Genomic DNA, 12,263 nt, shown 5'->3' with positions numbered 1-12,263 from the left:
TAAGTGCCATGTAAAATTTAAATTAGTATGGTGAAATATAAACAGCAGTTGATGCTCTCATATAAAAGTAGTTTTTATACTCAATTAAACTGTTGATGAAGAATTGAGAGAGACGATGTAAACATCTCGATTAATGAACTTGACATTGAGGATTGGTCATCATCAAAATGTATTAATTAGCATTGGTTTGACGGATGAGCTTCGATTTCTCGAGAAATTTTGATGACATTTTCTATAAAAAGAACTATTTCATGAAATTTATTGGACCATACAAAGGAACGTAAAGCGTAGTGTTTACGTAATTTCCGAACGTTTAGTTGTGATCTCGATAATTCGCCTTAATCAGAACTTCGAGAAACCCCAATCAAAATACGCATGTTTTTAAAGTTCAAGTCCAAGAACTCATGGATCTAAGCCAGAGGTGGACAACCTTTTTTGAGTCGCGGCACACCTTGGTTCTAGGAAATTTTTCACTGTACAGCATATCAAGTAAACATTTTAATACGGCACACCAATCTAATAATTTAGTTCAACATAATATTGTTTGTTCACTAACCTCAAAATCTACTTCAAAAGTCTCAAAAAGGTAGCTTTGAAAAATTTTCGAGGCACACCAGAAATTTTTCACGGCACAAATGTGCCACGGCACACAGGTTGCACACCGCTGAGATAAGCTGTCGATAGAAATATTATATCGATAATTGACAGATGAAAGCTAGCGAAAGAATCAGCTTTAGAAGACGTCTAAGGAAGGTCATGAATCGCAATTGATTTCTGCGAAGTATGTTACTATGTACCGAAGTTCTAGTTCAATTAAAATTCTTGATGATTATTAAATGCTCGACATAATCAAGGGCAAAAGAAGTAAATAACATCATCAAGTATCATATCTCATTGTAAGTATAACATCACTTAATATTCCAAGAAATTATAATCAATAAAAATATTATGAAAATTTCCAGATTATGATGCATTGTAGGAAGTTGATAACCTCTTCTTGTTTATTTCTACTATTAAGTATCAATGTTAAGTTCCGCATCATTTTTATAATTTCTTAGAATTTTGAGTGAATCAATACTATAAAGTTTAAATTAGTAAAGCTAGAATTCGACTGGAATTTTATAGGATTCGGTCAAGAATTCATGTAGAGAATTTGTCGATAGAGAAAACAAGGCATTTGGTATCAGGTTTTCATTTACTACATTTTAGATACACTTGCCTGCAAATTTTGATTGTAATTTAAAGATAGTTCAAGGTAGGCCTGCAGTTTTGGTTGAATCCTAGAATTTCATATGAAGTCGAGTCTACTTTTCCATACAAAATCCAAGTCAACTTCTAAAATCTTCAAATTTACTTTAAGGATAAATGATGATATTCCAATCACCATTGCTGTACACGCATTATATAACACATTCACTAAACCACACTAAATCATATTCATCACATGTAAATGTATTTGCATTTACTTCCTCTTTTAATGAACCTTCCTTGAGTGTGAGTCAATAATCAAAATATCTTTTTTAGCATGTTTCAGAACATGATTTGACTTTTCAAAAATTGTCAAACAGGGACTTAAAGCATTGACACCAGCGTCTTCATATTTTATTGAACTACTGCCAAGAATTATTTTTATTGTGTTCAATTTATTGAATACTAGCGACAAAAAAACTCACGTATATGAAACTTCAACTTGTACAAAAAATAATTTTACCTTTAGAATGTGCAACAGAATCTTGCAATAAAAGTTGCAGCAATAACAATATGAAGCACTTAAAAAGTTTTTGATTTTTCATGTTCGACAACTGAAGGAGTTTCATGAGACTTATAATAAACAGTTCTAGCATTTCCCAGCTGAATTTATACGAACTACGGTGTGCAGCATTAGAACGAAAAGAAAAACTTTTTTTCATAATAAATTTTATTTAGAGTCATTCAAAATTAGCGGAGGAAATTTGATGGGTGTAAACAACTAGAATGTGCAGTTTTAGGTATCAAATGATCGGGTCAAGAAAGTACTTTCAGCCAGTTTTAGAGTCAATGGAAAAATGGTAAATTTTGACAAAATTTAAAATAATTTTTTTGTTCAAGTAAAAATTGACAATTTTTGTCGGAACTTCAAAACATTAAAACTTCAACAATATCAATGGTTGCTGACACTGGCTGAAAGTACTTTCAAAACCTGATCATTTGGTACTTACTGCACACTTCTAGTTGTTGTAGTTTTGTAAAAATATGCATTTAAAATTTGATTTTTAACAAAAATTTGAGCGTAAAAAAATGATGTTACAGACCTAGAAAAATAGAACTGCTGCTTCTAATATTTAGCATTTTGAATATAAAGGAATCTGAAAGAATACAATTTTCAAATCCATGATTGAATTGACATGAACATTTAAAGATAATTTTGCTGTTCCAGTCGTCTAACAAATGCTTATTGGAACTAAGCAGTTCCGTTTTGAACTTCCAACATACTTTCGTCTTATTAAGCAACCAAAATGCTTTCAAATTTTGTTTAATTCACACATCAATTCCCTTTATTCGCAGAGATATTAACCTCACTGTAGATATGACTATTTCATCCAGAATCTCTCAATTTATTGAATACTAGCGACAAAAAAACTCACGTATATGAAACTTCAATTTGTACAAAAATAAAATTTTACCTTTAGAATGTGCAACAGAATCTTGCAATAAAAGTTGCAGCAATAACAATATGAAGCACTTAAAAAGTTTTTGATTTTTCATGTTCGACAACTGAAAGAGTTTCACTAGACTTATAATATACATTTCTAGCATTTACCTGCTCAATTTATATGAACTACGTTGTGCAGCATTAGAACGAGAAGAAAAACTTTTTTCATAATAAATTTTATTTAGAGTCATTCAAAATTAGCGGAGGAAATTTGATGGGTGTAGAGGAATGGAGCGCATTTTTGAGTATCTAATGCTCGGATTAAGGGTGTAGTTGGATATTTTTTGGTAAGTTAAGTATCTGGTTGGGTAAATTTTTGTATTCAACTAAGGGTTCTCGATGCCAAGACCGATACCTAGACTTCACGGGTAGTCTCGATCTTGTTGCCCGTTTCGACAATTTGTCAAACAGATTCTAGATATGCACCTGAATCTCCAGGACATGAACTTTTGAATGACGACTCTATGATTTCCTTCGGATAGCGCTTAACTCTGGTTCAATCGCTGGTTTTCATCTACCAATTTACAATTTCAAGTACAACGATTCTTCATGACACGTCCACCCTGTCACATCGCGCTTTCAATTTTTGGATAATTTTTGATTTTTTATCCAACAGAGCACAAACTTGATTACAGCTGCACCAAAAAATCCTTCAAAAATTTCAAAAAAATATTCAAACAAACTGCTACAATCCCATAATGCCGAATCTACAACCTCTCATTTCATATTCAAACGCTTCCATAAAAAAATGCAACAATAAGATACTTAAAGAAACTAGATGAAGTATAACAGACAGGAAGAATACAATTCAACCTGATGGCTTGACATGAAGATTTTAAAGTAAATATTGTATATACATACATATGTACAGAAATATGAAAAGAAAAAAGTTCATTCATCAGGTTTATTAGAAAAAAAAAAATTATATAATAATGAAAAATTTTATCGCTCAATTGGTTCTAATTATTCTGCAGCATCATCGCCGTGGTGCCAAAATTTCAACATGTGCCGATCAGGTCGTACGCATCTTAACAAAATTATAAACCTCCTACTTAGCGTCCCGTAATTTCCGAACATTCCCCTTCAAAACATATAAAAAGTTGAATGAATGAACGTACACAATGTTATTGATGATGATGATTGTCATAGAAACTTGCAAGGAAAGCATCAATGATGAAAATTCAAAGAGAGTAAAAAATGAGAGATTTTAAACTTTGAGAGAATTCTCTCACTGGAAAGTGACTGGAAATACAACGTTTTGAACTTTCAGGAACAACAAATAATTTATCTCATAAAACTTTTGCTTTGATCTTCCTCACCTGAGCGATATTAAAGTTGAAGTTGAAGTGTCCTCTAGATTTTTTGTATTATATTGTATGATATTAATTTACGAGAAGAGAAGGACATGAAGTTGACGAATAATGGATCATTCAGAAGAGTACTTGTAGCTGTAAGCGCTGTTAAGTATTTACAATACATCATATAATGGATTAGATTATGGCGTTTAAGGTGTGCTCACTTACTTTATTGAGTTGCTGTATCTGAGTGACATTAATGAAGAAGATTCCGTTACAGAGCTTTTAATGATCCGCGAAAGCTCTTTTATTAACACGAAATGGAAGCCGCTTAAATTTGGCAGCCTTTTGAACGTGTATGTCGTTCGGGATGGATGTCAAATAAATATAGCTTCTATTTGGTGTTTGTAAAAGAGCTCATAAGTATCCCTAACTGGTTCGTGGTGCACCATGACGGAGCCTTTTTCATTTAGGTTGCTTGGGTTAGTGTTGCACTTCACAAGTAATCGCAATATATACCCTAAAACCTAAAACTTCTTCGCTTATGTCTAAAAATGATGCATTTAACAAGTAATGAGTATATACAACCTAAAACCTAGAACTGAACAAGTTTTTCTAGAAATCAGATTTTGAATAACAATTTCAGTCAATTTACCACTAAACCACCACCAATTTACAATTACGTTCAATTTTATGTGATATCCATGCATAAATAGACACAAAAAACGTGACATACGCTCAGTTGATCTAAATGTAACCTTGACCGTACTTTTATCAAGTCCTACAAATCAAGCTCTTGAATATTTTAATTGTAAATGTTTGCTGATGTTTTTTTTTGAGGGTGTTCAGACTGAAAAAAGCCTCTCATTTTTCATTAGATACTGGTATAAAAAGAACAAATTTATATTTATATGAGAACCTCACTCTAGAGCAGAAAAACACGTGCAAAACATCCCGCACATATAAATTTTTGGTCTGTGTTCTTGCTAAAGAAGATAAAGTTTTCAATGAGGCATGGTAGCCAGGCTCTTGATTCTATTCATTTTGATTTAAATTCATGTGTATAGTTTGGTGTTGTGTTTGGTCAAGAGTTTGGATTGTAGTTATATTGACCAAATATTGGTTTAATGGAAATAGTATTGAATGTTTAGATTTTTATGTGCATTTTTGAGTATAATTTAGGTGATAAGCTCGTGAACACACTATTGGGGTGTATTAAAGAGAGGGGAGTGATGTTGGGGTTTTGTAGACCCAACTTGGAAAGAAGTTGTCGATAGAGACAGTATCAGTATTGCATTTGGTATTGGTAATTGACAGACGGAAACCAGCAATAGAGTGAGCTATATGCATCATCTGAGGGAGGTCATGGATCACAGTTGATCTGTACGGCCAGCAAAGTAAGTAAGTGAGTAATTGGCAGACGGAATCCAGCGATAGAACTAGTTTTAGGCGTCACTTGAGCAAGGCATCTGATGGATCATATTTGGTCTGTACGTCAGCGAAGGAAGTAGGTTAGTAAGTAAGTAAGTAAACTCCCTAAACCTCCCCTGTTTTGGGAAAAATCTAGAATTTGCTTTGATGTTTGTGAAAAAGTCTTAAGTCTCCAATTTTAACAAATTTTTCAGACACTTAAGAGCCAGCCCCTTTTTTGGAAAAATTCAGACTACACCCCTGCATGCATGTAGCTACTCAAGTTCTGACAATCATCAAAACTACCGAAATAGAATCTAATTATAACCCTCAAAAATACACTAGAAGATGTTATGCAGATTATTCCTTGAATATGAATGGTTTTTGTGTGAAAATCCAAAAATTTGTCTTAATTAAATTGTATGACAATGACATATATGTTTTGTGTCAACTCCAACTTTCGAATGCACTAGCTTATGCATGCATGTATATATATTTTAATAAATGACTGAAAATGTCAAGAAGTTATAATTGAAATTCAGTATAGGAACGTGCAAAGCTGATTATATTTTGAAAAAGTTTTTTAAATGTTTTGTAATAAATTTCATGAAGGAACAAATTAATAATCTTTTTAAGCTCTAATTTATTACCTTAATTGTTTTAACCAAAAGTTACAGCAACAACTTACTATAATTTATCAATTTTGTAATACAAAGTTTTTCCACGAAAAAAAATTTGGTCATTTTTATCTAAAAATATCAATTTAAGTCCATTAACTTGTTAACAATTTTGCAACAACATTTCCTAACAAGCTATAAATTCTCGTAAATTTAATCTACAAATTCAATTTTGCAGGTTCAATTTGATGATGGAAGGTAATCTTGCCATCAGCCCATTTGGTGTGAATCAGCTAAAAAATTGAGATAAATTTTAGAAAATTTTATATAATTTAATTATTAAAGTCTCACTTTTTCAAGAGGGGTCGCTTGAAGATTAGATCCATCACTTTCCTTAATTTCTCCTTTACTGTTTTGTCTCTGCAATTGTGGCTGGCCAACTTCTTCATCGTCTTGTCCTCGATTATCAACTGTCATTGTGACAAAAATACCTGGAAATTGATATGAAATGTTAAATGACTGCTTTGGATTAGTTTGGGAAATTTAGTGGAAAATCTTGGAAAAGTCCCTCATAACCCGAGTGGAACAGACTGCGATTAGTCGACCTAGTGTCTAGTTATTGACTTCTTAGTTGTGGAATTAGACATTAATAGTTAATAACTAGGCATTTGGTCAATCAATCGTAACCTATCCCTAACAGACAATGAGAATGCTAATCTCAATGGAGGTGCTTATGAGCATACTTAAAAAAAATTTAATGGTACGGAAGACCACTACGGTAGCATAAAGCTATATCTTTGCCAGTTACGGCTCAATTTAGTGAGTATATTCTTGAGTATGCTCCTTTTCCGCCTATTCAGATGTTCCAACAGGATAACAATCTTGACCCATAAATTTCTAGTTCCTTTATTTCCTCAGTCTTACCTGCATTCGTATAGTGATGTAACTCAAAGCGTTTTTCAGCATGATAGTTTCGTAACAATTCCCGATTGGAGTTAAACACAATACCGTAATGACCCATGCAGCATGTAACCCAAATTGGTAAACCTGGCGTTTTTAATCTTGATCCTGGTTGACGAGAGGTTACGTTGATTCCTTCGCCATCCCTTAAATAATTAAAATGAAATTTTAATAGCATAAGAGTCATTTTGATTAATTTAAGCTTTCTTCTTACCAGATCAGTAAACCAACTCGCGATCTACATAAAATACCAAACTGAGGCATTGCATAATGATCTTCATCACCAACGTATACGACACCGTTGTGTAAGTAAGGCTAAAAAAGTTGAATTTTTAGATCAATGATCACAAAATTGTAAAATTTTCAGATGAGTGTCTGAACCAAGTCAGAACCTTGCACTGAACAAGAAGAATTTCAGATTTTCATCATCTTACCGTAGCTCTTCCAGACAGCAACAGAGTAACAATATTTAATGATCCTTCCTCATAGTTTCCCATCAAATGGGCACCTTTTGGACAATCTAAATCATTTCTAATATTTTCAAAGCCTCTTGTCCATACAGCCGAGTAAAGAAGAAGCAAAGCACCAGGACTTGGATCATCCGTGAAGAAGAAAACGTATCGCTTGATGAAGATTTGGAGATCTTCTAGTTTGTTAAATTCGAAAATAGAGAGCTGAAAGGAAAAAGTGGAATTAATTAATTTTTGGGATGTTCTTAGCTGGGCGACAAAAGGCTCTATATGGAAATCAATTGGAAGTCACACGGAGTTCAGAGTTTAATTGAAATTTAAATGGACTCAATTTGAACTCCTTCTCTTTCATGTGTTGCTCGGGTTAGTAAGAGGATGATTCCCGAGTGACACATATTAATGAGACTCCGCTAAGGAGTTGACTGCCTATGGCTGTCATGTGGCCTCCGATGAAGACGGTATCGATTTGGTATCAAAAAAAGAGGTTGAGGATTCATTTATGTCGATTTGGACTAGATGCTCAATAATTCAAAACTCGTACCTTTTCAGTAATATTATCCTGGAAGTAACTTTGACTATGACTAATATGAGGACCTAAAATTGAAAATAACTTGAAAATAATTGTCATTAAAAGCTAAAAGATTCAAAACTTACTATCACCAGGCAGACATACATTAACTTTAGTCTTGTCTCCAACATTCCATAAAATTTCCGACAAACTATTCCACATAGCAGCTACTTGTTCAGACTCGGTTGGTTTAAGTAATTTATCTAGTGGAACTGACTTTTCCTTCGGTCGATTATCAAAAATAAAGTATTTAATGAGGAAAGCTTGAACAACTGACTGAAGACCTCTCGTTGCATTCTTCGGACTCCGAAGTCCAAATGGATACGGATCATTTTGGGAATGGATGTATGATAATCCAGTTCGTGTCCATTCTCCTCTCGGTGGGGCTGATGCACTTCCGAAAACTATTGAAAAATTTAATTTGGCTTTAATTTAAATCCAGAGATTTACAAAATCAATAAGAAGCATCGCATGCTAATTACAAATGTAATCAGCAGCGATGCATCGAAACTTCTTTGATGAGAAAAGTTTTTAAATTTTCCAATGAATTAGACATGTTGATATAACCACTCACCTGTCACTCGTATATCCTGCAGCATAAAAAATAGTTAAAATAAGCATAAGAAAGTTGTGCAAAAAATTCAATTAAATATCAAGTGCTGTGAATGTCATGATCCAAGAAAATTCATATCGAACTTTCGATTTCAGTCATTCACGAAATTTTTCATTTAATTTATTTCTCATCACCGAAAAATTATTTCAGCACATGGGGATATCGATTTGCTTTCAATTTTAAAATGAAATTAAATATGTTATGAGCACGTGAAGATGGTAAGAAAAAAGTGAAACGTCGTTTTAGGCATAGGGTTATTTGTTTATTATATAACAACGGTAAAGCGATATGTGTGGGAAGGAGGAATTGAATATGTTTTTAAAAGTGTTAAGTTGAGAGAATGAAAATCGCCTTTTGGCTTGAAGTTTGGATTTAAGAAATGAACTTGTGTCTGTTCAATTTCCTAGTATACGGAGAAATAATAAGCAGTTACTAGGATGTTTATGTTCAGTTAATGACTAATTGCAATGTACTTTTGATCACTCGAGATTCGCCAAAACAACCCGATTGAAGAATTATGTGCCAAAAATCTTTCAAGACTCTGCCACAGTGGAATATGGCTGCCAAATTAAAGCATCCTCCATTTGGTATTAATAAAAGAGGTTTAGTGGAGTCTTTAGAGTTTCGTGACGGAGCTTTTTTAATTTCTGTCGCCCGTTAAAGATCTCGCTTTGCTTCACTCGACTTGTTAATGATAATATCTGAATTTCAAAAATCCACTACGGACACGTGTCGTGTGTCCATTTATTTATAAACTTTTTAATTAATGTGGAAGTGTGCTTGATTTTAAAGCATTAATTAACTCAACTATTTTCAATTAATGTCTCGATATGAGTTTTTAACAAGCTTTTCAAACATTAATTAAATTTACTGAGTAAAAAAATTAATTTAATTTATTTTGAACTCCTACATCATATTTTTCCAGGCAAGGAAACTGAACAGGACGCACCTTACTTGTCTGTAATAGACAATTAACTTTCTTATGAGTATACTCTTGTGCAGAGCTCGAAGTCGACTTAAAATTTATATGAAGTTGAGTTGAATTGAGTCAATTTTCCATACAAAATTCGAGTCGATTTGAGTCCTGCTCTAGCAATATAATTGAGTATGCTTAATTTTATAATCGTACTCTTGAGCATGTTTCTTGTCTGTTCAGGCTTCAAAAAAATACAGCTTATGCAGTTTCATAGACTGGATATGTTTATTAATTTGCCAAAAGACACCTTCCCAGTTCATGTTTTTAATTGAACAAATTATTTACAAAATATAAGACAATATTGCAAAATAAGAGAATATCCAGCACAAAAATACATTCTTATATGATTTATACTTACTATTGCTTCCTCCCTGTAGTGTGACAATACATTAAATAAAAGATAAGAAAGGATTAAAATGAAAAATAAGAGAATAGGATGATTGCTAAGCAACATCATGTGAAGATGGATATTAAAAGTAGTTTGTGGATTTATATTCTTAGAAATACAAAATCTAAAATCAGGAAGGTTGTGAATGTGGTCGATTGCTAAGGAATAAATCTTTGGTTTCTATGACAGGTGTTGGTTAGATCCTATTTTACATATGATAAGATTTAGATGTTTTTGAGATTTTATCAAGACTTTACCAGATTGGAATATCTAAATATACCTTTATTTTATTATGACTTCACTGCGGTTAAAGAAGTTCCTGGCATGTGATTTGTGATTCAAAGTTTTACAAATTGGTAAAATTTTTTTTTAAAAAATAATTAGAGATTCAATATATGCAGTACTTCCGGGAAACACACGACATAGAAATGGTGGAATCTGAAGCCATAGTCAAGCTTTTCAAGCTTTACACAACCACATTTCATTATGTGCCGATCAGATTCTCATACAAAAATTCAAATACGAAATAATTTGACACTTTGAAAAGAATTTTAAAAGCTATTTGATGGCACTGAATGTGTTGATATTTATGTGATACTTAATACACATTTTCTACACACACATATTCTAAATGCTGCAATTTATTTTGCGTTTTTCAAATTACAATAATATTATTTAGCTGAGTTTCATCACCTCATACGAAATTATTTATTAAGAAATTCAAGCTTTGAGGCTTGGTTTAATGTGTGTGTGTAGAAGTTTTTAATTTCTTTAGAATTATTGCGTATATTTATAATTTGACATAAATGTTATAGTTGTTTGGAATGGGTTAGAGAAGGGTAAGAAGTGGTTTGAACTCATCTTCTTTAATCTTTCCCTGTCCGTTTGTTCTGTTCGGGTATAAAAGCAAATTTTGTCAATTTTGGTATTTAAGGATCTAGAATGGAATAAATAAAGAGTTTATTTTTCGTAGCGATAAGGATGCCAAATGGAGGCTGCTTCCATTTGGTATTAATAAAAATATTGTTGGTTAATTAATCAATATTCCGTCCCCAGATCAGCAAAATACTGACTTGTTACTGAATTCGGTTTAAATCCAGTACAATTTTTCAGGAATTCTAAATCATAATATCAATAAAATTCAGGTCAAAATATCTTCAAAAGCCTAAACAAAAGCACTGACTACATAAGCTTAGTCAGTCGATTAAGAAGAAAACGATTGCTAAGAATGAATTTGTTGAGGTAGGTCGATGTGTATATGGAAACAGAAAAAAAGAAAAGTTCAATGCTGAACTTTTTCTCATTAAAGTTCCTAAAAAAATTATATGAACGCCTTTAACCCAAATAAATATACTTATTTCCGAAATAAACTCATTTTTATGTTCAGAATCACTGAAAAAGTTCAAGACACCAGAAAAAAAATATTCAGAACTTTTAAAGATTTTCTAATTATTCATTAAAATTGCTTGTTATAAATTTTCTTCACATAAACATAATGTGGCGCTATGCCAACTGCACATTTTATATTTTGTTTGATTTTTGAGAATTTTCTTTCAAAAAAATGATGGATTTTAGGGTTTTTAAAGCCATAAGAATCTAAAATTAAGCCGAATAAGTCAATTAAAAAGCCGATGCAACTTCCAGTTACATGATAAATTGAAAAAAATTCAAAAATAGTTTATTACGATCAATACTGACTCCCAGCACTACGAAATAATGAGACCAATTAGTCCCATAAAAGCTATCCAATAATTTTTCACATATCCAAAAAAATTCCAAAAATAAGCATTTCCGAAAGCTCATCTAAAATTATTATTTTGGTCATATGTTTAGCCCCAAACACAACCTTCGTGACTATATTTTGATATCGAAAACTAAACCTTCACTTTCACACGTGTTCAATAAGAAATCAAATACAGACAATGAATTGAAATATATCGTATGTAAAACATTATGCTTCTTACATCGTAATTCCACGACCTCCGATCAATTTTGGTCTTGACATTTTTTGTCTTGTCTAATTTTTCCTATCAAAATTCTTTTTGTTCCTTATCACAGCACTAAAATTTACTTATCGTGTCCTTTTTTCAATCAATGGAAAGTATCTTAAGCCTCAATCATTTTAGTTCCTTTTTAAAACAAACTTTTTTCTATGCCAAAATTTTCCTTCATTCTTCAACAACAAAACTTTCTTGAATGATGAACAGAACTACAATAAAGCCCTTATTTATATTCTCGAAAAAAATATATATAAAATACATCCATTCAACTACA

At 32.2% G+C, this 12,263-nt stretch overlaps 1 protein-coding gene across 1 annotated transcript; it reads right to left on the bottom strand.

The window, feature by feature from the left end:
* Nucleotides 1-6,178: 6,178 nt before the first annotated feature.
* Nucleotides 6,179-11,994, bottom strand: LOC139097219 (inactive ubiquitin carboxyl-terminal hydrolase MINDY-4B-like). The gene is made up of 10 exons (XM_070649006.1): nucleotides 11,954-11,994; nucleotides 9,960-9,972; nucleotides 8,587-8,602; nucleotides 8,099-8,416; nucleotides 7,986-8,038; nucleotides 7,409-7,648; nucleotides 7,189-7,289; nucleotides 6,939-7,120; nucleotides 6,366-6,505; nucleotides 6,179-6,307 (listed from the first exon to the last, which is right to left on the bottom strand). Exons 1-10 carry the CDS (start codon nucleotides 11,992-11,994, stop codon nucleotides 6,233-6,235), a joined length of 1,179 nt encoding a protein of 392 aa, XP_070505107.1. The 3' UTR covers nucleotides 6,179-6,232.
* Nucleotides 11,995-12,263: the final 269 nt, after the last annotated feature.

The sequence above is a fragment of the Chironomus tepperi genome, unplaced genomic scaffold (genome assembly GCF_022539635.2).
Source record: "Chironomus tepperi strain 1889 unplaced genomic scaffold, CSIRO-AGI_Ctep_v1 contig_415, whole genome shotgun sequence".
Lineage (NCBI taxonomy): Eukaryota > Metazoa > Arthropoda > Insecta > Diptera > Chironomidae > Chironomus > Chironomus tepperi.
This window is presented reverse-complemented; position numbering and strand designations above follow the sequence as displayed.